The 27,306-nt window shown below is 39.5% G+C and overlaps 1 protein-coding gene across 2 annotated transcripts; it reads left to right on the forward strand.

Moving 5' to 3' along the window:
• The first annotated feature begins 70 nt into the window (after positions 1-70).
• Positions 71-27,281, forward strand: tpra (translocated promoter region a, nuclear basket protein). 2 transcript variants are annotated; one of them, XM_041992093.1, is made up of 55 exons: positions 71-322; positions 1,004-1,108; positions 1,264-1,328; positions 2,268-2,358; positions 2,544-2,647; positions 2,774-2,938; positions 3,106-3,198; positions 3,884-3,964; positions 4,120-4,207; positions 4,537-4,674; positions 4,783-4,877; positions 5,165-5,362; positions 5,452-5,559; positions 5,816-6,036; positions 6,367-6,530; positions 6,617-6,741; positions 6,863-7,011; positions 7,122-7,284; positions 7,839-7,973; positions 8,256-8,396; positions 8,552-8,756; positions 9,651-9,847; positions 9,945-10,085; positions 10,675-10,791; positions 10,902-11,105; positions 11,245-11,426; positions 11,607-11,754; positions 12,020-12,157; positions 12,704-12,835; positions 13,602-13,732; positions 13,842-14,052; positions 14,140-14,289; positions 14,403-14,495; positions 15,242-15,346; positions 16,043-16,246; positions 16,381-16,419; positions 16,728-16,916; positions 17,082-17,193; positions 17,312-17,505; positions 17,687-17,757; positions 18,027-18,226; positions 18,347-18,541; positions 18,677-18,792; positions 20,190-20,264; positions 21,476-21,703; positions 21,806-22,004; positions 22,085-22,287; positions 22,823-22,894; positions 23,016-23,104; positions 24,358-24,470; positions 24,578-24,676; positions 24,781-24,916; positions 25,565-25,662; positions 26,579-26,677; positions 26,915-27,281. In XM_041992093.1, the coding sequence occupies exons 1-55, from the start codon at positions 172-174 to the stop codon at positions 26,968-26,970; spliced, it is 7,521 nt and encodes a 2,506-aa protein (XP_041848027.1). In that variant the 5' UTR covers positions 71-171; the 3' UTR covers positions 26,971-27,281. The 2 variants fall into 2 exon arrangements, with proteins under 2 accessions (XP_041848027.1, XP_041848028.1); XM_041992094.1 differs by having other exon boundaries at positions 18,680-18,792.
• Positions 27,282-27,306: the final 25 nt, after the last annotated feature.

Genomic DNA, 27,306 nt, shown 5'->3' on the forward strand with positions numbered 1-27,306 from the left:
ATTGGCATACATTTGTTTACTTTGAAAATTCAGGATCCTCATCCGGCTTTTGTGTGGTTGCAGTTTCACACTTTTTTCCCCCAGTTCTCACCAGGTTTTTGGTCACACTCATGATTACTGCAGTTTGGCGTTAAGTTTGTGTGATAATTTTTTAGGGGGGACTTGGCGGAGATGGCGGTCGTTTTGCTGCAGGCTTTAGAGCGGACAGAGTTGAACAAACTTCCTAAAGGCGTCCAAAACAAGCTTGAGAAGTTTGTAACAGAACTACAAAATGCTAATGAAGCGCTCAAGGCACAGCATGAGCGGTTCAAGGCAGACAGTGGTGGGTAACTCCTACATAATCTATGTCACGCTCATTGTCGTGTCAGTTACACTAGAGATGCTTTCCCAAATTCAAAATGCTATAAATCTTTGTCGGCATCATTCGGCATAAAAGCTAGAGGCCTTGTGATCCAGTCTGGCAAACAAACTGTTTGCTAATGTTAGCTACGATGTCATGCTAAAGCTAGCTTTGGCGGAAAACAAGCGATAACGACAGGTTTCAAATGTGACATTGTAAATAAATAAAAATACTGAGCAGTGTGCTGCACTGATGAAAAAATTAATATTAAGTCCAAAAGGAATTAGAAACACTATTAAAGCTTTTGAGTTTTGTCTATGCATTTACTATTGAATGAGTACAAGTTAAATTAACTGCAAGCGAAGTTTGGCGTGATTTCCCTTATTACGTTGACGTCTAGCTGCTAAGAAACGTCTTAGTTTGAGCCCTTCATCTGCATTAGGTATTTACGGTGACTCAAATGAAGCTGAAGCATTTATTTTCACTTTTTGGTTTCGATGCAGCTAAGCTGAATAGGCTGTTACTGACCACAATGCTGCTGTTTCAAACTTTCATTTGCCAATACATGAAGATATATAACGTTACATAACGCTTCACCTAACTGTGCGCAAATCAGATATGCAGTTTTTGTACTCATGAGTTTTTGTCGGTGAACCCCTACAGAGCAGCAGTATTTTGACATTGAAAAGACACTGGAGGAGAGACAGGAACAAATCTTTTCTACCACGAGAGACCTGCAGACCCTGAAAGAGGAAAATAAAAGGCTCAGTGAGTTTCACAGATCTTTTTTTTAACCTTCATGCTGCATGCCATGAGAAATCAGTGGTTAAAAGTAATTTACTTAAAACCCACAGATCAAAAGCACTCATGAGTTCTGCCTCTTTTTTTCTGGGCTGGTGGAAACATTGTTTGTCTATGTGCAGATGAGGAGCTGAGTACTCTGAAGGGAATAGAAGATGATACCAGCGAAGACAAACCACCACAAGAGGTAACAATATACATTAGGGCTGGATGCTATTACTCATCTTCCAGGATTATTCATGATGATAAGTCATAGGCATTATTATTGTTTAGAAAACTTTAACTTAATATCTTTAACTGAATTGGTTCGATTTAAACATAATTCAAATAATCCAGTCATCTGACACTGCCCCAAATTTGATCATAATAATGGTTTATATTATATAGCACTTTTCCAGCCGCCCAAAGAAAGTACTGAAAGTACTGTGAATCCATTTTTCATTCACTCTTTCATACCTGGTAGTGGTAAGCTACATGTGTAACCACAGCTGTCCTGGGGACACTGACGGAAACATGGTTGCCAATGACCACCACCGAACATTCATATATCAAAGACGCAGTGGGTGAAGTATCTGTGCCCAAGGACACAACAACAGGAGTAAGATGAAGCAGGATTCAAACTTCCTGTTATTGGATGACCTGCCCTAGGTCATATCTAAATAATATATCCTTATTATCAAGACGATTTCTGACTACACTGTAAGCTGCACTAGCCAGAATCAGCTTATCCACTAAAAGTGCTGCAATCTCCAGGGGGGTTTGCACAGATTGTTTCTCTATGTTACAGTTTAGATCAGTGGTGGTGAATCTCTGCCCTCGTCCTGCAAGTATTAAAGGTTTGCCTGCTCTAGCACATCTGATTCAAATGAATGAGTCACTGTGCAGACCTTGATAGGCTGTTAGGTCAATGTACTTTGAATCAGGTGTGTTGGAGCAGGGAAAGGTGGGTTTCTAACGACTGGTTTAAATGAACAACATGGCTCAGAGCTACAGATACGTCCACCTGTAATCTACTTTTATTTATTTATTTATTTATTTATTTATTTATTTTTCCCCCATTCATGCAACCTTATGGCTGTGTAGTGTTATTGTTAGAAGTATTGTATATTTGTGTGTGTGTTCACAGCAAGTCAAGGCCAAATATGAGATTGAGGCAGAGAAAAGAGAGTTGGCGAGGCTGCTGGAGAAGAGAACTCAGGAGGTGGAGAACTTGACAGGTAACACGTCAGGTTCACACTAAGAAACATACCTGAAGTATAAATCTGGATTTACTCAATATTAATAAAAAAAAAAAGTTAATTTTCCATTAATTTGTACGTTTTTCCATCTTTTAGGGATTTGGTTACACTTGCAACATAAGCTCCTCCTTTTTTTATGCTTTATGAATTTTGTGTTTTTACAGAGGATGTGAAGCGTCTGAATGAAAAACTGACAGATGCAAACAAAGTCAAGATGGAGCTAGAGTTGAAGCTGCATGATATACAATCATCTGCAGCCTCTGTGCAGGTACACATCAGATTTCATGGCAAGCATCAGTGGTAAAGCTGATGTTGGAAGGGCCGAAAGAAGCAGATTTCTCTCAAAGAAAACTGAATTTCAATAAATAAACATCACTGATATGATGTGTTGTAGCATCGAGAGAAACGCATGGAGCAGGATAAAGAGCTGCTGGAGAAGAAAATTGAGTGGTTAACTACAGAGCTGAAGACCAAAACTGATGAACTACTGAACACCAACAGAGAGAAAGGCAAAGAGATATTGGAGCTGCAGGGCAGTCTGAAGAGCAGCAGTGAGGAGGTAACACACAAATTAGCATGACCTCACCTGCTTGTGTTATCAACACACAAACATAGAATTGGATTTTATCTTTTATAATACTGTTGATTGTGAAATATTGTATGATGTAGAGGTAAAGCTTTGTTCTGTCTGCAGCTCGTATGTCTGATAACATTTCTGTACAATAGGTGACCAGACTGGAAAGTCAGCTGACTTCTCTGAGGGAAACCAGTGAAAACCAGAGTAAAAGAGCAGAAGACCTGAACAACAAATTGAAACAGGTAATGTCAACAAATCAATAATGATTTATAGAAAGATGGGCTTAGATACACTAAGAAAAAGCTTTTCTATATGTTCAGCATTTTGGAGAACAAAACTGCTGTCTGCCTTGATGACAGTATAGCATGCTATTCTCACCAACGTAACCAGCTTCAAGAAGAAAACAGCTGAGTCTTGTCAAAAGTTAACTAGTAGTAATAGTACCTCAGAGCCCACATCAGTGTTTCCTAAAGGTCAAGACAGATTTTAACATCAGCTGAGTGAGGGAGAAACATATTGTGGTGGAAACAAAAACAGCTAATGTTTGGATCACCAATCGCAAGAAATCGTTATTCTCGTCGAAATTCTGGTCTTTTGGTCTGTTAAGTCTGAATGTGACCCATGTCCGAGTGTATGACAATCTGCATCAGAAACACAGCATGCTCTGGAAGAAGACTCCCAGCTGTTCAAATCAATCTGAGTGGAAACGTCTGATCCCTGTCACAATGCTGGGATCTGAATAGTGCACCAATCTTGTCTGATCACAGTAGCAGCTCAGCTCTTTTCAAACATTTGAGTTTTTTCTTTTTTGGGCAAGGCCATCAGTCAATACTGTAAAAAAAAAAAAAATTCAAATATTATGTTTCAGTGGGTTTATAGATACTGTTTGCATTATCTCGTTCATAAAATGTTTGCATGTCTCTCCAGGCTAAGGATGATCAGAGTGCCATGGAAGAGAAATACCGCAATGAGCTCAATGCCCATGTCAAGTTGTCTTCCCTCTATAAGGTCAGAACAACCATAGATATCCTAAACAAAATCTTATTATAGTAAATAACTATTTATGTCAGGAAATTCTCTGTGAGCAATATGATCTTGATATTGTTGTGCCCTGTTAATAAATCTGTATGGTTGGTTGTATCCTCATTTTTCCCTTCCTGTAGGGGGCAGCAACAGACATGGAGGCCAAAAATCAAGAACTAAGCAGAGCAACAGAGGAGCTAAGCAAGCTGGTGAAAGTCACAGGGGAAGGTAGGAGTCTGGTTTTTAAGTTGGCTTTTAGAAAGGTAAAAAATGTCCAGTTCACTAAACGAAGAGATTGTATCTGCTAGTTCTAAATGCTAATCACCTGCAAAAGAGTCTGACAAAGCCTTCATCCCCAATGTTGTTTGCTATGAAAGACAATCTTCAAATTTGAGAATAATGTCAATAAATTGACCATAGTTAAGTTAGTCAAACCTCCACTCTTTTTTAGGAAAATGCCACTCATGCCTCCCCCCATGCTTTCCATGTATAAGAGTATCCTTCATATTCTGAACATCACTTCTTTCATGTAAGTAATTGATGTCATGTATGTGCAGCAAACAAGGCTCTAGAGAAGAAGGAGTCGGAAACTGAAGAGCTAAAGAAACGGATCGAGGCAGAACTTAGAGAGAAGATCAAGAAAATGGAGAAAGAGCTGGAAAATGCCACAATGAAGGCTGCAGGAAAACAATGCTGTAAGAACATTTTAGATGTCTTTAACTTGAAAACCTGTGTTTTACTTGTTGAAACAGAGTTAAAAGAATGCAATGCCAACCACAGTGGCTTTTGTTTTTCTGTGGCAGGTGCGCCTTCACTGACTGAGGAACAGTTGGACTCCATGTGCCCGTCAGCAGCTGCCATCGCTGCTATTGTCAAACCTGGGATGAAGTTCTTTGATGTGAGTTTATGTTGGTTAAACCCTCCTCTGTTATATAAAGTTTAGCCAGTGTCAGTGGACGCTCGACAAACACTTACATACAAGTAAAAAACCCACATCAAACATAAATAGTCATCGTATCCACTACCTGTGGTAACACTCACCAATGTTGGTAACTACAAATAACCTTAGTCCTTTTTTGGCAAAATATTCATTAACAAACTTTAATCTCAGTTCTGTAAGAATCGTTTGAACCTGCACAGATGCCGTGTTTTTAGAAATGTTTCCTTTTCTGTCTTTGCTCTTAGCTGTATAATGCTTATGCTGAGAGTCAAACACAGCTGCAGCTTGAGAAGCAGGAGACCAGGAGAGTGAGCAAAGTCCTGGATGAGATCGTCCAGGAGGTGGAGTCCAAAGCACCTGTTCTCAAGCGCCAGAGAGAGGAGTATGAGAGCATGCAGAGGTCTATGGCCTGCCTGTGCAACAAACTGGAGCTGGCTCGAACTGTGCGTTAGTTGTTTTATTCATGCTTTTTTTTCACTTCTTGATGTACAGCTTGTAGAAACTTTCATGTTGTTTATCTTTTTGCTGTCAGGAGATATACAGTTTGCAGAAGGAGAAAGAAGAGACCAAGCAGCGCTGTGATGACCTGGAAAGAGACAAACTGAGGACTGAGAGGCAGCTAGAGGATACATCTACACAGGTATGCTAGTACAATCAGAGCAATGCAAACTAACAAAGTACAGTTAGATTAATCTCTGTTGATCCATGTTACTTCAATCCGAAAAAAGATTCCCTTTTAAAAAGTAGTCAAAAGGCTATTGACTAGTTTGTTCTGATGATATTCATCAATGCTATTGATCCATTTAAATGTTATAAGGGGATTAGGAAATTATAATTAGTCTAATAATGATCCACACACACAGATGCTTTGACTGATTAATCTCTCTCTGGTCCAGCTGTGTGCTCTTCTGGTGGAACTGGAGGAAGCCAGAGGTAATCGGGTGACCAAGGACGATGGCAGCTCTGCTGACATCTCCAGCACCTCCGAGGTCAACCCATGCCAGCTGTCCTTCCGCAGCGTGGGGGAGCTCCAGAGGCAGAACCAAAGCCTACTGGGAAGGCTGAGGGACCTGGAAGAGGAGAGAGATAGACAGCAAACCAGTGTAAAATCAGCACGGTAAGAAATACTGCCACTGGTTTTATTGGCAAGTTTGGAGGTTTTTTTTTTGGGAGGGGGGGGTACATCTGCACAGTTTGCATCACACTGGTGTTAACACTGGATCCCCAGTTCTGCTACCAGTGTCATAAGGTTACAGTTACATAAAGAAAGAGGCATGTTGGCAGTGAGATTTTTTTTTTTTTTTTATAACTTTAATGCCATTTACCAGTAGCTTTTCCACCAAATCAACTCAGATTAATGTGTCTTTAACCGCCACATAATGAGATCTGATGCTTTGTATTTATGAAATGCAAAACTATAGTCTTTTTTTTTTCTGGTTCCTTCCAGCATAACCGAGCTGGAGTCCAGTGTGGATAAACTTCAGAAGGAGGTGGAGCAGCTGAAAGAGCAGAGGAACCAGCAGAAACAGCTGGCAGACTCCAGTGCCAGGCAGAGAGACATGTACAAGGCGCTGCTAACTCAGAGCACCGGCTTCAGCCTGCCTCCACAAGGTGCCAACAAAATGATAATAAATATGGGACCTTTGTGGAGATTTTTAGCAAACGGGATGAGATGGAGTTTTTATGTTTGTCTGCAGGTCAGGACTCTTCTCCTGTCCCTGCACGTGATCGTCCTTCAGTCCCAGCAACTCGTTCCATGCCTCAGAGAGCTGCAGCTGTTGAGTCGGCACAGACCGCTCAGACGAAAGCAGCTTTAAAACAGGTATGGACAAGCATGAACGTATGATTTAAGTTCTACTCATTTTCATTTAAAATGGTGCACTGGGAGTGGGTGGAAACCTAATTACAGTGCTCTGAACTGATGTATACCTCTCCATTTGCAGCTCAATGATGCCTTCACCCTGTATAAGAAGGAAAAGGGAGAAAACGATAAGATACTGAACGAAACAAATGACCGGCTGCAGCGAGAGCTGACAGGACTCCGCTCCAGCCATGCTAAACTAACATCCCAACTAGAGTTCAGCAACAAGCGGTGTGTTAAAGTTCAAACTAAATTGACTACTAGCTCTTTCTCTCTTCTTCTTCTTTAAAATCCACTCTGAGATCTGTTCACCTTGTTCTTCATGTTCTTGTGTACATCAGGTATGAGATTCTCCAAGAGACTGTTTCAGCTTACCGCAGAGAGATAGCTGCCCTACAGGACAAGAACCAAAAATTTGCTGCAACAGCCCAACGTCATGAGCACATCATCCACACACTGAGCCAGGACCTGAGACAGGCTAATGAAAAACTGGCTCTGGAAGAAGTGAGTCTAACATAGTTCTGGGTCTGTTAACATGTTCAGGCAACTAATTTCTAACACATGTTACATGTTTCCTTGCAAATTTTTGAATTTGCGTTATTAGGACTTTAATAATGCTGAGAGAGAGATAAGCCAACAGCAAACTGTCAGGCTCTGTTTACATGTGGGTACCTCAGTTTTACTAAATGATACATATGACTGGTATATACAGGTATCATAGCATCGAGCTGATGCATGATATACATCAGCATTTTTGGTTTTCTTGTTTTTGAATTATCCCACAGTCTTCAAACATGCCAGATAACATTATGTGCTCTGGCTACCATTGGATCTGTACAATGGATATATCAGCTAACCTATAAGCTGATCTTTAATAGTTTTCCATCTGTCACATTGTAATGCATGGCTAAATGTTTCCTCTTCACTGACGTGAGCAACCAATTCCAAGGTTGAGTTCCAGTCCCTTCAAAATGTATTTCATGTTTGGTTTTCTTTTTATTTTTCTGTTTTCCACCCTATTCTTATCAATTTAATCATTTTTACCTCATTGTATATAGGTGCGCGTGGAGAACGTGACTAAAGAGAGAGACATGTTGAGACAGGCAGAGTCTCGACTCAGTCGGGAGAAGGAAGCCATGCTGGCCGAACAACGTAACCAAAACCTGCTACTCAACAACCTAAAGACTATACAGGTATCATAGCAAAAATAAAATGTAAAAGGTGACATATTTATCTCCATGCCTTCTTTGCAGTGTTACTTTTACGTTACCATTTACAGTAACTGATGTTTGTTCATTCACATGTCACCACAGACAGCTGCCTATTCTAAGGTTGTAGCTAGTAGTAGAAACATAATCAGTATGTCTCCTGTTGCAACTAAAATAAGTTTTAAGTGATATCAGTCTAACCATCTGTAATATTTATTTAAGATGAACTTTTTTTCTTTTTTACCATATTTTCTCATAATCATCCAGTTGACTATGGAGCGTACAGAGACAGAAACTCACCACCGACTCAACAACAAAATAGAACAACTGGAAAAAGAACTGGCTTCAATGAAGACCAGGCTGGACCAGGAAGTTGCAAAGAGACATGCACTTGGACGCTCTATGGATGTACGGAAAGTGTTTGGCATTATTTAGTTACATAATCACTATGTAATGTAATTTGCGTGTATCATCTCACTTCCACTAATCTTGCTTAGTAACGCCTTGATTTCTTTTTTGTTATTGCTTCTTCTTCTCTTCCTCCTTCTCCTCCTTCTTTTCAGGCTCAGTTGTTAGACGCTAAGAAGAAGCTGGAGACCCAGATCACCCTGGAGAAGAAGACCAAGGAGCTGCTGCGTAGCTCTGAGCAGCAGGTGGCAGCACTGAAAGTCCAGTTGGCTTCTGCTTCGTCCTCTGAGGCTGCAGGCACCTCCACCAGCACAACCACCCCAGCTACCAGAGCTGCAGGCATCCGAGCACCACTGAGAGGTAGGGCTGGGTGATATGGCCTGTAACTGATATCCCAATATTTTTTTTTGCCTCATCCCGATACACGATAAATATCTCTTTTTATTTTCAATCAGGGACCTGCACTCATAAATGTAATAAAAACCAATGTTTCCCTGACCCTAACCTCCCAACATCAACCCCCACCACCCCTAGAAGATCAAGTTTACTTTTTATAATTACTCAGTATCTTAAATATTTTTTATTTAGTTATTTTATATTTAAACATCTTATTTTTATTTTTTTCTATTTTGCATCAGATCACAGCAGAAGTATCTAGGGTTCCCTTTTGTCTTAAACAGGTTAATATTTTTTCTTTTATTATAAAAACTAAACAGACTGATCTTTTTTTTTTTTTTTTAGATGTTATTCTAATATTAACATGTAATTACATCCCGTCATGCCACGTTCACACACAGGTGAGCTACACTCCCACCAGCAGACAGAGAGCACATGTTAGAAATTGTTGCATCAACCACCTGTAAATCAGACAAATATCTGCTCGTAAACTAGCTTGCTGGCTACCTGCATACTGCTTGTCTCCATGCTTTTTCCTCTCTCTCCTGAAACAACAACACACATGTGTGCAGGAGAGTTTTTTGGATGGGCGAGAGAGTGAACTGCCTGTGCTACGAAGAAAAACCCATGTAGACACTTAAAAAGCTGCTTTGATAGTTTATAATCGATGTTCGCAATATAGCCGTTTTATATATCCTATGTAAAAAGTCTCTGGATACATAGAGTATATTCTGTATATCACCCTCCCCCTACTGTTTGTTCAGAGAGAATACAGCATAACAGCTTTGGGAAAACATCCAGGTTAATTCTGTCATATTATGTGCTTTTGGGTTTTATAATATTTTTTGTTTCCCACAGTGCGTTCTCCAGTACCAGCAGCCTCTCAGCAGTCCAGCCAGTCAGAGCAGGAACTCTCAGAGATTAAAGCTCTTTTGCGTAGTGCCGAGGAACAAAACACCGAACTAGCTGAGCAGCTGAAGAATGCAAACGCTACTGTTGAACAGTACAAGTCTGTGGTGCTGACACTGGAAGACAGCCTGAAAAAAGAGAAGGAGGTATTACTCTTTCGTTTGTAAACTACTTATTTTGCCTATTGGCTAGCCATACACAGCTGTTCAGATGTGTGGATATTTGACTTTCTCTATCCTTTAGTCACGCTCCCCTCTGGAGAGCCGACTGAAGGAGTCAGAAGAGGTGCAGAAGCAGCTGGAAAAGAGGATTTTAGAGGTGGAGAAAATGAAGCAGCAGGAGCAGGACGAGAGAAGGAAGGCTGTGGATGCTTTGGAGAAACAAGTAAGAATGCTGAAGTGGCTACAGAAGCTCTCGGATGAGATTCCACCAGATGTTTTTCATTGGAAAACGTGATCAAGACAGTGTTGACTTATCAGTGAGATTTACACATGGGCAAAATAATAGATTTAATTTTTTTTTTTAGACAAAATTGATTATTACCTCCTTCCTGCCTGTTAGTCACATCAATCCAAATTTTGTTTTAGATTACTGATTGAGCGCAATTCCCAGACACCAGACTTTTCTAAGATGTTAAGAAATAACTAGTTAATAGACTATTAGGGATGTAATTCAGAATATTTAATTATGATTAATCACATAAGTGTCCTGAATTAACTCGCGATTAATCACAGATTTTTTTTTATCTGTTTCTAAACATATTAGATCAGGATATGAATAATCTTTTAACACTCCTGTAAGTAGTTATTGACCACAGTTATAGAATAAGTTAGTTATATAGGTTTACACAGATTCATTTTACATATATCTTTACAGGCACAGTCAAACAGGAAAAACACTTTATTTCATTTTAATAACCCAGTAAACCTATAAAAGAACATCTCTATTAATATCCCATCCTGTGTTTGTCTAGATGTGTGAGGTGCAGCGCAGTCTGAAAGCCTGCCAGGCGGATCAGCAGGAGGCGCTGGAGAGGTCTGCTGCTGCTGTCACACTGGAGCAGAAGGCCATACAGGACAGCCTGTTGCAGGTTCGTTAACACACAGACACACTGGCTAATATCATCAGTCCCTATCGTCCAATTTCAGGTTAGTGCTTCATCTCCTCAAGCTTGATTACATCCGTCCATTCTCCTCACAGACTAAGCTTGCTGGGGAGGCACAAGCTAAGTATGAGCGAGAGTTGATGCTTCATGCTGCTGATGTGGAGGCTCTGCAGCAGCTAAAGAAAACATCTCAACAAGAAGCAGCACGTAAGAGGGAGCTGGAGGAGGAGCTAAAGAAGACCACCTCTCTGCTGCAGGAGAAAACTGCGGCCTGGAACGCAGTAGAGAGACAACTGAAGGTTGGACAACAAACACTATGAATGCACATTTTATTGTTGAACTTATTTCACACAAAACGAAATTGAATGTGAAATTTAACAAAGTCAGGAAACTGATTTCTAATGGTTTGTAACAGACTTTGTTTGAACTTTCTCTCAGGAGGACCTGTCTAATCTAAACCGTCGTTGTGAAGAGCTGGGGAAGCAGAATGCCCTCCTGCACCAGCAGATGGATGAAATGGCCACCAGGAGTCGCCAGCTGCAGCAACAGCAGCACCAGCAGCTTGACCTGTCGTTCAGCGAGGAGGGAAAGACTACTGAACAGATCCTGGAAATACTCCGGTAAGACACGTGCAACCCTGGAGTTGTCTGTGTGAGAACACAGTGAGATTGTTGACATAAAACAAAACTGAAAATGCTGTAAAACTTTAAAGTAAAAACCTTATTCCAAGCTTTCTAACATGTGAACTAGCTGTCAGAGCTATTGGGGCTGAGCTTAGTGTATATGTGCTTGTGTTGTAGGTTTGTGCGCCGAGAGAAGGAGATTGCTGTGGCTCAAAGTGAGGCGTCTGATGGAGAAGCTCTTCGCTACAAACAGCGAGTCGAACACCAAGACAGAGAACTGAAGGAGCTACAGGAAGCTCTGAACGCTGAGAGGGAGAAGATGCAGGTATTAAATGAAAGGATGGAAGAATAGAGATGGATCTGTTTATATTTCTGCAAAGTCTCTTTCCCTCAAACACATTTTTTATGTTTGGAAGACCTGAATAGATTTTTAATTTCCTCTCACAGTTAATTGTGAAGCGTTTGAACCATAGAAAATCAGAACTTATTTTTGAGTTAAGTTCTGAGCTACAGAATGTGCATGACATGCATGACAAAGAATCGTCATATTTAATTAAGATTTGCATGTTTGGTCTCCTCCCTCCTCTCAGGTGACAACCAGAACTCTGGTGCTGCAGCAGGAACAGCTGAAGAGGATGGAGAATATCAGTGCTCTCCAAGAAACTAACAGGATGCTGAGATTAGACGGGGATAAACTACAGCAGGAGTTGCTGCAAGCTCAGGCTAAAGTAAGGGCAAAGCACTGGATGGTGCTGTTTAATGTCTTTGTTGCCAGTTTTAATATTTTCACTAATAAATATCAACCACAACAAATTGATAGTTCTTGTTATCATCAACCATCCCTGAAATTTTATAATAGTAATTCTGCAGTATTCCTAAAAACAAATAATAAAATAATAAATATAAATAAAGCGTCACCAAGGCCCTTTACCCATTCCTCCTTTTAGCACTATGATTTGGTCCTTTTGCTCCAAAAAAAATAAAGGGACACAGTAATGGTTTGAAGTGTTGAACGTTTAAGTAAGTAATTAAATTTTAGACATCTTTTTCATATATTAAAATATATATCAGGCAGTGCTTTACAATAAAACACAAGAGAAATGGTAAACACACAATCCTCTGAACTGCTCTAAAGCCCCTTTAAGACATGATAGGAATATTAACATAAATTTGACAAATGGCTGAATGCTGTCACTAGCAGATTAATTCTTTAATGTAAAAGGGCGTGACCTAACCCTAACTCACAACATTCTGCTTCTCTTTATTGTTACAAGGTGACAAAGCTCCAGTCAGACATCGGTCCGCTGCATAACTCTCTGTCTATACTGTCAGAGAAAAATGGCTCCCTGCAGGCTGATAAGAGGTTAATGGAAGAAGACCTCAAACGATGGAAGGCTAAAGTGCAGGTTTGTAAGAAAATGTTGATGGGACACACTGTTGCTTCAATCTATTTTTTCATCCTTCAACTTGCTCATGTTCCGTGTGCTGTTGTGCTATTTTTTAAGTATTGGCTTTTCTGTCATGAGCACGACATTAAAACTAGTTTTTAAAAGGTAAAGGAACAGAATGAATAATATGAAATATATAAAAAGAAAACGTCCTTACAATCTATTTAGGGTTAAAAGAAATAGGCAGAGGTTATGTTTGATAAATGATATCATCTAGAAAAGACAATTTGTTTTCAGAGTAGGACAAAAACATGAAATTAAACCAAGTTTGCAGAATCAAAGATAAAAGTCTGATATTTCTAAGAAAGCAAACCACTTGAGAATTTGTCGGAAATTAACATACTTATGGGAATTTAAGTTGTATGTGTTCACATGTGTCCATAGAGATACAGACTGCATCAATGCCTGCAGTTTGAAGCATGACTTAACTGTGATTTAATGGAGGGGGGAAAGCACGGTTTAGTTATGACTGTAAACATGTTTGACTCTAAAGAAAGATGTCTGAGGCATCCTTTTTTAGTCTGTCTTTTAAAATAATTACATATGGAGATTTCATGTGCAGCCATCAGACCAGGCTATGTGTTGGTGTTTTTATTTGTCCCTCTTCATCTTCTCTTATCTTCCGTTCCTTTCTGTTCTCAATAACATCATTTAATGTTTTTCATTATTGGTTTATATTTTGTTCGTATGGGTTTGGCTTGAATTTGAATGTATGTTTCCCCAGCAACTGGCTAACCAACAGAAAGACAGCGATGTTGAGGAGAAACAGAAATCCACAGCTGAAAGAGAAGCACATCAGAAACGCATCTCGCAGCTAGCTGAAGAAATAGCCAAACTGAAGACTGAACTGACCAGGTAAAACACACACGAGTAAAATACTGTGGGGTGACACACAAAGTGTAGCATGCGATAACATGTTTTCCAGTTTCTAACCAGTAGAATCCTCCTGTGTTGTGTAAATCAGATCCAATGCCAGCAGTAATTCAGCTCAGTCCCAGCTGCAAGCACTCAAAGACTCTGTGGCCCGCCTCACATCGGAGAATGAAACTCTGAAGAAAGATGTAGAAACAAAAAACAATGACATTCTGGAGAAGAATAAGACCATCACTCAGGTGAAGAAGATTGGACGACGCTACAAGACTCAGTATGAAGAGCTCAAGGCCCAGCATGACAAGGTGTGCCTGAAGTGGTGGAAACAGTTTGACCCCAGTGAGTATGGATGAAAACCGCAATAAGTGTTCATGTATCTGTCTATGTTCCAGATGGTCAGTGAAACAGCCGCTAAGGCAGGAAGTGAGGCGGCTCCGAGCCAGGTCTCTCAGCAGGAGCTGACCAAAGCCCAGGAGGAGCTCGCTAAGACCCGGGAGGAGCTGAACTCTCTGAAAGAGGAAATGCAGAAGAAACAGGAGGAGGTGAGCTGTTGAAGTCATTGCATCTGGCTACAACCCATTAATCCACCAGTCTTTACGTTGAGTGTTGCTCTGAGTTTTAACTAAAGTGTCAGTGAACTATTTTATTCCACCAGGCACAGAAGAGCCAGCAGGAGTTGGAGGCAGCCCAGAAGGAAAACCAGCAGACGAAAGAAAAGCTTCTGGATCTTCAAAACCAGCTGACACAGGTACAGCATAATGTTTAAAAATAACTGGAACAAGGTGGGAGAAAAAACATAATGACATATGACCTGCAAGTTTACATAACCATTTTCCACCAGACACAGTTGCTCCACATCACAGATGTTGTTGGGTCTTTTAAATTGCTTCATTGCACCTAAAAAGTAAGAAGTAAAGTGTATAAACTGCTTGACTATAAAAGTCGCATTAAATCAAGGAAAAATCACATTTCTTTGAGAGAAAAAGCGAGCTTTCTAAAACCTCATCAGGGTTTTCAGACAACATAGTTTTCCACCATTCTTTGTCTGAAGAAAATGTGAACATGAAATTAAAAAACCATTCGACCAACTCTCCTGAAAAATCATTGACTTTGCCCGAATGTTCAGCTTTTTACAAAACATTTCATCTTCTGCTTTAATATAATTGTGTTTCACAAACTGCCTGCAGATTCCCAGCTGCTGAACTTCTCATCCATTTTTAAGATCTTCTGGTTTGCTTAAGTCTAAATGCCGCCAGTTTGTCACTACAGTGATGCCAGATATGATCAGTAGTCCCCACAGAGTGGTTCATCATGAAAATAAGACTTTTTGGGACATTTCTGAAATCCTCTGCAGATTGTTTGGTGGAAATCTATGTAAAGTTTAGAGTGGCTATGATTGACAGTGGAGACCATGGAATGCTTCACAACTGGAGTCTGTAAGAAAATGGGTTTTAAAACAAATGACTGTCTCTGTTTTCACACTTGCTTTTGTAGGTCCAGTCACAGTTGTCTCAGGCGCAGACTCAGCTGCAGCAGAATCAGAACCAGCTGACTCAGAGAGAGAAGGAGCTTCAACAAGCAAAAAACCACACCCAGCAGGTAAAACTTTCAGCACTGTTGTATATTCAGGCAGAAAATACACACTTTTATGTGCTCTTGTGTTTTTTAGTCACATTTTTCTTTTCAGTGATGGTCTGAATTAGCATGATTATCTGCAGAATAGTGGTGTGTTTCAGTTGTCTTGGATTCCCGAGCGGTCGAGAGTAGGTGACGTCATTACCAGGTAGTTGGCGTTCCAGTTGCACTAACTTGGGAAAAAAAATGGGCGCCACCAAAATACCCTTTTTTTTTTTTTTTTTTTTTTTTTGGAGACTCTACAAATGCTATATACAACTAGAAAATCACAAACCCATAGTAAAATTGTGCACAATGAGAACAGCAGATAATTTTTGTGATAATAATTAATAAACCACATATTGACTTAATTTTCACAAACAAACCCATTGTAACAACCTAATGATCGATAACTCACTTTACACAAGAAACTCAACAGACTCAAAATATAGTATAAAAGATTTTAATGAAAAAACAGTAGACTGCATGTGGTACTGAGTGCAGACATCTTTAAATCTGGAACTGAGTCCTCTGAAACGTATGAGTTCGCTGTTAAGAAAAAAAAAAAGATCGCTTTGTCATTTCTGGAAAAAATTCCTAGGATTTCCGAGTTCTGAGGACAACTGGAACACACGAGGAATTAGATAAACCAGCCCTAACCTTCATATTTCCAATTTAAAGGTACAGAACCTGTTAAAATCAACCCAATCTCAAGTTCAGGCTCGTCAGAACCAGATTCAGCAGCTCCAGAGGGAGCTCCAGCAGGCTAAAGAAACCGTTCAGCAGAATCTTGCTAAACAGAAGGAGCTCCAACAGACCAGCCAACAGAGCCACAACCAGGAAGTTGTCACTCTTAAGACTTCTCTCAGCCAAGCAGAGAGCAAAGTAAAGAACATGATTTTACAATCTTTGTCTTTTTTTTATTTCATACTTATCCTCTGTATTTATTTATATACTGATCTTTTTGTCATATTTGTTAGTTTACAAGTCATTTTAAATTTATGCTTCTTTTTCAACAGCTGACTGAGCTTCAAGGCCAGCTGGACAGCCAGCAGAAGGTTGGAAAAGGCTCTAAACGTGTTTTTCTTTCCTTAATGACGTGCGCAACTGTATTACCTTAATTGATGTATGTGTGATCTGAGTGATGATACATATATGGACTCTTTCTAAGGGACTAAGCTTAACTGATAATCCAAAAGTTAAGAATTACATTTTGACATTTTTCAACTAAAAATTTTATTTACATCATCTGAATTTACTTTACTTTTTACTTTGTTGTTTTTTAATTGCCATGTTTATTAATATCACAGGGCTCATACTGTCTTTTCTTCTTTCTAAATTACTTTTTTTCCCACCTTTTTGTAAGATGGTTGCTGAGCGTGAAGCAGACATCAAGCGTCTGCAGGAGCAGCTAACTGAAGCTGAGCAGGCTCATAAAGCAAGTCAGGACATACAGGCCAACCAGAGTTCCCAGGCTACACAGGCTAGCGATGCTAATGCTAGCAGTAATGCTAACCAAGCACTACAAGATGAGCTGACCACACTCAGACAGGAGGTACAGACTTCCATCAAACCATAATAACGAATCTCTTTTTTTCTTCCCTTTATGACAGTAAAAATTAAATTTTATTTATCTATTTAGTCTTTGGTCAATTTTTAAAAGAAAATAAAAAAAAAACAAGCATTTCCTCCAATGATCATGAAATCTCTCTTCCTGCAGCTGTCTGAGTGTAAGAGCAGAGATGAGCAGCTCAAACAGCAGATGTCTGAAAAAGAGGAGAAGACAAAAAAAGTTGTGCTTGCAGCCAAAGCCAAAATAAACCAATTAAACAGTAAGTTTGCACAAACAGCCTAAAGAGAAGACATGCTGAAAAATTTAACAAGTTAACATTTAATTTTCATTAGTTTGAGATCTTGTTTTGAATTTGCTAAATGCACCTTCACTCATAGACGCTAAAGAACAGTTCAGTCAGGAGAACGAAGAACTGAAACAGAGTAAAGAGGAGTTGGAGGTGAGAATGAATGCCCTCAAGTCTCAGTATGAAGGACGACTTCTGCGACTGGACAGAGAGCTGAGAGAACTGAGAGGAACGCAAACACACACTGACCCCAGAGAGGAACCTCAGGACCAGAGCGGAGCAAAGGTACACTGTTTGAAACTGCTTACTAATATGGCCGTATTAGAAGTTATAATTTGGTATCAAGGTCACTGAAAGCTTCATAAAACTGCATGCAAATTTTTAAATAAAGGGTTAAAAAAGTATATTGTATATTTTTGTGTGTCTGTTCTCCCCTTGACTTATTTTTGTCATTTTATTACAAAAGATGGGTGATCAGCCCAGATCTTCAGACCAGAGACAGATTTCTTTGAAGAATCCTACTCAAGACAGAGGAAGGTAATTAATAACATAGCCATGAACACCAGTGACCTCTAGTATGATAGCAAAATGCTTTTTCATGTTTCACAGAATTTTTATTTCTTTGTAGTCAGTGAATGTAAAATGCCTGAAACTTTACAAACATGAAAGGGTTTTAATACCTGGTTAGAAAGGATTTAGTGTCCATTGTTACTTGTAGTCACTTGTAGCTCAGCAAACTGGTTGCACATGGAAACTGCAAGAAAAAGAAATGTTTTTATTATAACTTTGCACATTTTGTTTATCAGTTCAAACCTGTCTGAGCCTCCCACTGCCAACATTCGACCCACTCCAAGTACTCCATCTCCTAGCAACAAGCCAAGCCCCTCCATTGGTAGTAAGTCCACGCCTCGTGCAAGCATCCGACCAATGGTTACCCCAGCAGCTGTCCCCATCCCAACACCTACAGCAACAGTTATGCCTACTACGCAGACTGAAAGTCAAGAGGGTACGCTATTGAAAGTGAAAATATTAGAGCTTAGAAATAATGTATACTCGCATGGTCATAGTTAAAATGGTCATATCACACATTTGATATTTTAAGAGTGAAATGTGTTTCTCTTTGCAGCTCTGATGAGTGCAGGAGTCTCCGTACATTCTACCAGCTCTGCTTTGGTGAGCACTTCCACCTCCATAACTCAGCCAACCAGTACGCAGGCCACAGCTTTTGTCCAACCCACTCAGCAGCAAGCAGCCAGTCATGATGCTGGGTCCAGCATGGAGGCAGAGCGGCCATCTACGTCTTCCTCCTTGGTATCAACTGGTGAGGAAGACTGTTCCTGAAACCAGAAGCTTTCACATCACCATAAAACACATTTGTATGATATGAAAATAAAAAAATTGTCACTGTTTATGTATACTTGTGTAAACTGATGTTCGTGCGTGTGCGTGACTTCAGCAGGTTCAAAGCGAAACAGAGATGATGAGGAGGAAGAGGACGAAAACAGACCAGAGAGTTCACACACCCCTCCAACCACTAAAAGACTTAGACTAAAACCAACGATGCCTCCGCAGGTAAACACAAACTCAAAAATCTACGTTTAAAAACAAAACTGGTGCACTATAGACATATTCTTTAATTTGTGTTCTTTCATTTCCACTTGCATTATGTTTGACCTGTAATCCTTACAATGTACGACCATCTAAAGATAAACCAGAATCTTTGGTTTTATGTCTCTTGTTTCATTTAGATTTTTTGTTGCTGTTGTATGCAGCAATTAGGGTTTGATTACTAGACAAAGACATTCAAAATGTTTGGTAAATCACCTTATGATGTAATGCCCCATTTCACCAGCAAGTTTACTAAGAACTGTTATAATTAGTGTTATTTGTTATATTTTCTGACAGATTTTTCATGTTTCATGTTTACAAGACTGTCCCTTACCTAAATTGTATATAATTCTTCTTGGGTAATCAAGGATCATTGTAAAGTCTCTCAGCTGAATGAAACCTCCCTCCAGAAAGATTTGATGACATCCTGGTGAGATGCCCAAACCAACTTGGTCAGCTGAGCTGTGCCTGGATGTCTGAGCTCCATGCCGTATACATATGTTTAAAAAACTACTCTGCTCTTTGGCCATTACCTGCGATTAATGGCTTGCAAAATTAAAAGCTTGACTTCCTCCTCTTTGTAACAGACCAGTACAACATCACAATTATGATACTAAATAAAAAAAAAAAGTCATTGAGAAATATCAGAGATCTGATACAATATTTGGATCAGCTGCAGCGATGTGGAGCATGACAGCTAAATGGAGCTTCTTCATGGCGCTGATTAAGCTTGTGTGTTGATAAATTTATTACATTTTTAATGTGTACAGCTTAGGGCTGGGCGATATGGCCTAAAAATAAAATCAGATTTTTTTATAACCAAATCCAATTTCCGATTTTAATCGATTTGTTTTTTTTTCTTTTACAAAACATAAATAAACTTATTAAAAACATTTATTTGTTTATACAGATGAATGCCAGCAAAAATAAAGCATGTAATGTCATAGCTTTTCCACCATATAAACGACTTCATATCTTACATAGAAATATGCGACACAATGCATCTGTGATCTCTTTCCATCTGGATCCTTATCATACAGGATCCACTGCAGAAATGATTCCCCTGATGAAGATTGTCTCTTAACAAGGGTTTGTGGGTTAAGTTGACTTCTGTATCTCATAGAGAGCAGCGTTTCTCACTGCAGTTATGCGCACAGCTAAATCCCAGGCGTGAGTGAAGGGTCACTTCACTGAAAATCTGTCAGACAAATACTGTTCTGGAGTGGAGGGAGGGCTAAGTCTGCTGCTAACTATGGAAAAAAATCCAGATTTTCATAAAAATAAATCTCCAGAAATGGAAAATTTGATTTATCGATTAATCGCCCAGCCCTAGTACAGCTGTGTAATTTGTTGTGTTACAGATGGAAGGTGATGAGGAGCTGGAAGGAGAGCTGAGGGATGAGGGTGAACAACAGGATTCACCAGATGACAGTCAGGTCAGTTGTCAATAAAACCAGCATGACAAATGAAGAGAAAATAATCTCTGAGGACCACAGCAGTTGGAAAAAGGAACATTCTGTTAATGAGTTATGGCTTTATCCATTGTGGACATCTAAGAGACTGCAGCTAATTGTATGGTTTTGCTACACTTAAACAATAATAGTGGGACTTTTACTAATAATGTTTTTCTCCAAGTGAACAATAGGATGACATTTTGCTCACTTGGAGTACAGCAGATTTTTCCTACATTGATGGGAGGATGTCAGTAGTTGAAAGCATGAAAGAACCATGCTAAGTTGAAGTGTATTATGCCATGCAAAGCAAAATTCATAATGTTGATGTTCCACTACATAATGTCAACTACCCTACTCTCACATACCGTAACCTTCTCTGCAGTAGCAACAACCAACAGCAATCCGCTCAGTGGGGTTAGCTAATGCACTGATAAACTATTTTTTAATACAATAATACTAACTGGCAGTTTTACCAGTTTTCTCTGACTGAGCCTCATGTTTGATATTTTTTAAATATATTTTTTTAAAGGCAATTTTGTTTACAGAACAGACTTTATTATCCATCATACTTTTTGTGTTTGGTTGTGTTTGGTTTTCATTCATTGTTAATGAGACTGAGAGTCCATTCTATTTATTGGTTTTGTTTTATTTAAAATTTCTTTCAGTTCCAGTGTAAAATGTTCTTTAGAAATGAAAGTTTATTGATCTTTGAAAGGGTGTACTTGCATTATTATGGCATTGTCATTATGTTAGTTGAAAATGGTCTCAAAATGACAACATTATCGCTTTGCGCAATATTATCGCTTATCGCGATAATTGGTGAGAAAATTTATCGCACAGCAAAATGTGTTATCATGACAGGCCTACACCCTAATCAAGTAAGCAAGGTACTCTTAATACATGTTGTGTTAATTAAATTAATATTTTTATTATTTGAATACTTGAATAATTTGTAGAATTTTGAATACTTGGTGTGTGTGTGTGTGTGTGTGTGTGTGTGTGTGTGTGTGTGTGTGTGTGTGTGTGTGTGTGTGTACATGTGATGTTTACACTTTACATACTGTTTATGTCTGAATAAAGATATTCATGCTCAAACATGTATGTATACATTTCTGAAGCTGTTATTCTTGGAAAATATTGGTATACCTTTGAATTACAATGTATGTCTGTAAACACTCTTGATTACTCTGCAGGAGCTCCCAGAGGAGCGTTTCTCAGTCATAGCAGAAGAAACTGAGGAAGAGGGCATTTCCCAGTCCGTACCGTCTGATCTCGATTCCCAGGGCTTCGCAATAGTTCGGGATGTGATTGTGATCGACACAGACAGCGAGAGCCGTGAGAGCAAAGATGAGGAGCAGAAACAGGAGGACGAAGATGAAGAGGAGGAGGCGAAAGAAGAGGAGGAAGTAGAAGAAGAGCAGGTCTTGCTAGTTTACTTACATACATGAATGTTATGATTTATTGTCAGAATTTGTTTGTTTTTCAAGGTTTTAATTTTATAGCTTTCTCTGCCTCGTTTTAAGGGGGAAGTGGACGAAGATGAAGACGATGATGACGCTGCTGACAGTGGGATGAGAGGAGGAGAAGAGAGTAATGAAGAGGAGGGTCAGGGAGCTGATGAAGAGGGAGAGGAAGAAGGGCCTTCAGAAGGGACAGCCACTGAGGAGAATGTGTGTGGAGCATCTTCAGACTCCCAGCGTGTCTCTGAGGCGACACACAGTGGTGAGCACCAGCTCAGGTCTAGAGACTGATTCATGCATCCTTCTTGCTGTCTGCTGCTGTGACACATTCATCTCTTTTAGGAGAAGGCAGCAGTGGAGTCGCATCAGAGTCTGAACCGCCCAGAGAGCTCATACACCACCCTCCAACCTCTTCCTCTGCACATTCTCCGTCCTCATCCTCCCTCACACCCCGCCTACCACACACACGTAGACCGCCACACGCGCTCCCACCTCGACTCTACATCCAACCTCCAGCTCCTGAACTTGGACCCCCCCACACACAGGTAAAGTGAATTATCTCATTTGATCACGGTCTCTCCATTATAACAATGTACTTTTTTCTTTTTAACAGTCACAGGATTGTCAGTGTCAGCAGATTTTTGCTCTTGGATGTGTAAACTTTGCATGACCCTTTGTTTTTAAAGCAAAAAAAAAAAAAAAACGTTCAGGCTTTAAAGGAGCTCAGTACTCACCCATCTGTCTGAAGTCTCTGTAATACCACTTACTATGAGATAGGAATGCATGATATTTGATTTTTGGCCAATATGCCGATATTTTACAAATCATTTGGCCAGTAATCAACACAATATCGGGCGACATCGATATCATGTGGATTATATCGTGCATCTCTATTGTGAGATCCTCACAGTTGCTGTTGTTACAGCTGCTTCAGAGCCACGTTTATAATTGAGCTCAAAAGAAAAAAAATAATGCAAACATATCTAGGAAATATATAAAGTATCATTCAGCAACATGTAAATATAAATGGAATATTTCTGTTGAGTCCTCTGACACTGATGATGCATGTTTGTTCATCAGAGACAGTCCTCTCAGCTGCGTAGACCGTCTTCAGGACGTGGACCTCAACTAACCCCTGGAATAGGCACTATGGTAAGACATGTTCACCTGTCTTAGTTATACTAACTTTAGACTTAACATATTTTATTATTTACCCAAACAGTCATATTGTTTGTACTGAGATAGACTGTTGATATTGTGTTTGTTTCAACAGCCTTTCTTTGATGATGATGACAGAATGGTTCCCAGTACTCCCACTTTAGTTGTACCACACCGCACTGATGGCTTCGCTGAGGCTATACAGTAAGATGTACTCACACATGGACATCATCTAGATTTCCTCCCAAATCAGGGAATAAACAAGTGTCTTTAATGAGAGTTGCAGCTTAAATATTTTTTAATCAAGAAACTTTAACATAAATTATCTACAGTTCAGTTTAAACAGTCAATGTTATGTAAGGGATAATGCGTGATGAGGTGTCCATTATCATAAATTAAAGGACGTGGAGGCGTGAACCGTCTGACGCAAAGCGGAGAACGGTTGCTTCCGGGAAGCAACAAAGCATACCATGCATGTGAGGGGCTTGAAGATGAGGGTTTTGAGTCTGTTGCACAAACTGGTCTTGGCAGCCGAAATATTTTAGACATTGTCAATTAATCACCACCACACAATTATTTCTTTTAGAGTAAACTCAAGTGCCACCTTGATTGTTCTGTGACATGAAACAAAACAAACATCATAGAGTAACCTCTTAATTTCTTCCCCTGTACAGGGGGCAGTATATATGCAATACAGAAGATCTTTGCACACACGAGGAAGCAACGATCCTAACATGTAACATACCAAAAACACAGGATGAAACTCTGAATCCAAAAAATCCCAAGCAGTTATATGGGAATGTAACAAAACATTATAACAGCACTGTCCACTTTAGAGCCTCTACTACTACAACACATTCCAAAGATGGCCCTTGTAGCTGTGAAGATATACTTTATTTATTTTGGGTATGTCATTTCAGACAGGAGGCAGGAAAAATAAGCCTTGTCAAGCGGTTAAGTACAATATAAGGTACAGGCAGGATATGAAATATAGGGGGTGTAAGGCCATATGACCATGCCCACCTGAGAAACTTTATTGCTCTACATGAGTACTTATTACCATAACCATGTCTGGACTCTTGCTATGTCCCTAAACTGTGTCTAATAGTCATTAATTAAGATTCAGGCAGTATTTTTTTAAATTATTTGATTTTGGCTGAAGTTGGTTAATATATTTGCAATTTATACAGTATATCAGTGTTACTAGTGTCTTGTATTTTTAAGTGCTTGTAAATCTCACACAATATAGCAGTTAACTGACTTCTGGCAGCCATTTTAAAATATGGCTGTAGCTGCTGTCATAGGGTGAATTTATGACATCCAGATATCCTTGTTGTTACCTGTACATGTATAAACATACCTAGCAAATTTGGTCCCACTATAAGACGTGTTTCAAACGTTTCAGTGTGCAGATGCTTCTTTACCACAGCTGTCATCTCTGTGTTTGATCTCCTCAGCTCTCCTCAGGTAGCTGGTCTGTCCACCAGATTCAGATTTGGACCTCCAGAAGACCTGCTTCCTCAGGCATCAGCCTCACACTCTGACCTGGGACAGCTGGCCTCTCAAGGAGGTGAAAAACACACATATGCACAGGATGACATCTGAAACCATTTTACTGTTTATATCTCAAATTTACACTTGATTTTTTCTGTGGTGTGTGTGTGTGTGTGTGTGTAGGTCTGGGTATGTACGAGTCTCCTCTTTTCCTGGCTGCTCACGATGAAGATGGAGGAGGAAGAAGTGTCCCCACCACACCTTTGCAGGTGGCTGCACCAGGTACATAAATACACAGACGCATTTAACGTGTTCTCGTCATGCTGCGTCCTGCAACACTGAGCTGTGATGATGAAAGCTGAATGATTAACTGGCTCTCTTCTTAGTGACAGTCTTCACAGAGTCGCTGCCTTCAGACAGCGGTGATAACATGGCCTCTCAATCGGTTCCCATGGTAACTGCCTCCACTGCTGCTGCAGCGGATGATGGAGATGAAGTCTTCATGGAGCAGGAAGGAGAGGGGTGAGCAACTCAGTCAGACTTGAAAACATGTAATTCTTCTCAGAAGAATGAAAATAATTGTAGGAAAGTAGGTTAAGTAGAACAGAAGTAAAAACCATCCTTAGAATCAACAGAAATGTCTGTCATGAATGGTGAATTTATCCTTTGTGAAATGAATTTAGTTTAGTCTTTACCCAAAAGTCACAGCTGTCATTACACTACCATTAGCAACACTGAGAACATTTTTATGTTTTTTTAGAGGACTTTTGGGCTCTAGTGGTCTTTATTTTAAAAGTAACTCTACACAAAAGAGAGTCAGGGAGACCGGGAATGACATGCAGAAAATAGCTCCAGGCTGGAACTCAAACCGGGGCCGACTGCACCGAGGAGCTGTAACCTGTACATGTGTCGCCTGCTCACCCAGCTGAGCTACACGCTAACCCACTGAAAACATATAAGTTTATAATTTTGTTAGATTGTAGACACAACACAGAAAGAGAGGCGCATCTACTAAACTGACTCCTCTAGGTACCTGTTATCTGATGGTGAAGTGTTGCTTTATGTGTTGGGTGGACATTGTTAGCACACAACCAGAAGAAGATGAGCAGTTAACGCTTGGATGCAGGACTAAGACTTGAGTCTCCATTAACTGCATGTGTTTGTATCCAGTCCCGGCATTGAATCTTCTTTGGAGAGTCAGACTGACATGGATTCAACAGGACAGCAGAGTGATGATGCATCACTGCCATCCACTAGTCAAGACCCTGGTATTTATTTTTTTATTTATTAATATTCTTATTAATAATAGCCTAATTCTACTTTTTTTTTTTTAAATCCCCAATGAGCATTTCTAATACAGACCATCAGAGTTCAGGAGTCTGTACAGCTTTATTTGTGTTATTACATATTTGTAACTTGATTTACAGATAACGTATAGATACGTTATTTGACACTCAAAAGTCATCACACCACAATTTTGGTACAGTAGATACAGTCTTTTAGTTTTCTCCAATTTGAGGTCTATAAATGCAAATTGAACTAATTTTAAAAATTTTTGATCCACCTACCAGGAAAATCACTTTACTAATATGAACCATATCTTTTTAATTCAGAGTAATTTAATGTTATTTTGTTTTAGTCTGTATAGATGACTGAAACATTTCATTGCAAATCTGGACACGACTCTGTCCTCAGGGCTGACCTGTGATGATTCCTAGGAATATGTTGGGGTGCCGTCCAGATTTCAGTGGATTATTTTCTGCTAAATAATGATGTATACAAGTGTCATCTTCTCTCCGTTTGTTCAGGTTGCAACACGAAGAGTCATATTTTCCCAATTAAACTGTAGACAGTTAATTTAAGTTAAAGTTAATTATTTTGAACTTGGGTTTTAGGTGTTATGATCATGTTGCTCATGAAAACTAAAGATGGACTACAGTTGACCTTTGAGTGTTTTGTTTAAATATTTAACCAACTCAAAGGAAAGTATCAGACGCATCATTGGAGACAATGGAAAAAAAAATCTTTTCTGATTTTATTATTTTGACAGAAATTTATGCTGTAGCATGTGATAGAAACTCTTATTAAATCTCAGATATCCAGGATAAAGAGTTTTTCTTGATTTGCACTCTGCTTGTATTTTCATTAAAGCTTTTTTCTGACATTTTTCTATTCATTAAATAGACACGAGCAGCGTTACTCAGCGCCGCGTCATGACCAGTCAACTCTTGACAAGCAGCCTATCCGGTAGAGGAACCAGAGGAAGGTTAATCAGCCGCAGAGGTAAGGAAGCCTGTATTGTCCAGAAATTTTAACTTTCCTTTGACAAGACTCTTTTTACCATCTGCCACTGATCAAGAACTGTGATCTCAAAGAACAAAGTCCAGTCAGAGGGATGATGATGATGATCAAGCAGTTTATTTAAGTGCAGCAAGCAGCATATGACATCGTAACAATGTAGATTCAAACTGAGCTCCGGCATGAATTTGAAACTTTCTTTTCTTGTTTGACATATTTTAGGAACTTTCTCTCGAGGAGGAAGAGGAGGAGCAGTGGGAAGAGGGGGCATCGCCTAATGACCATTTCACCAATAATGGATCGATTCTTTAATCCAATGACGACATCCAAAAAGCAACATTTACATCAAAATCTTAATATATCCATAAATCATAAGACCAATCAAAAATACTACTCACGCTATTACAGGAGGGATGTGACCATTTTGAATGTGCGAGTCTCTCTGGGATGAGTCCACACACAGTTTGTGAAATCCAGTTAGTTTTAAGTTTAGTCATACTTTGTTCATGAGAGAAGTTCTGATTTTGTAATTTTATTAGTTTTGCTCTGTTTGGGTAACAATTGTTTTAATAAAGTAGAATAACAAGCAGCAGCGATGTCATGTGGTGTTTAAA

This window comes from Melanotaenia boesemani, chromosome 8 (genome assembly GCF_017639745.1).
Source record: "Melanotaenia boesemani isolate fMelBoe1 chromosome 8, fMelBoe1.pri, whole genome shotgun sequence".
Taxonomy (NCBI): Eukaryota; Metazoa; Chordata; class Actinopteri; order Atheriniformes; family Melanotaeniidae; genus Melanotaenia; species Melanotaenia boesemani.

Excerpts from the sequence above, each read along its gene's own strand:
- tpra (XM_041992093.1), top strand. The coding sequence starts at position 172 with ATGGCGGTCGTTTTGCTGCAGGCTTTAGAGCGGACAGAGTTGAACAAA. Across the intron at positions 5,363-5,451 it reads AACTGGAGCTGGCTCGAACT|GAGATATACAGTTTGCAGAA; the intron begins GTGCGTTAGTTG and ends TTTTGCTGTCAG. Across the intron at positions 17,758-18,026 it reads CCTACTCAAGACAGAGGAAG|TTCAAACCTGTCTGAGCCTC; the intron begins GTAATTAATAAC and ends TTTGTTTATCAG.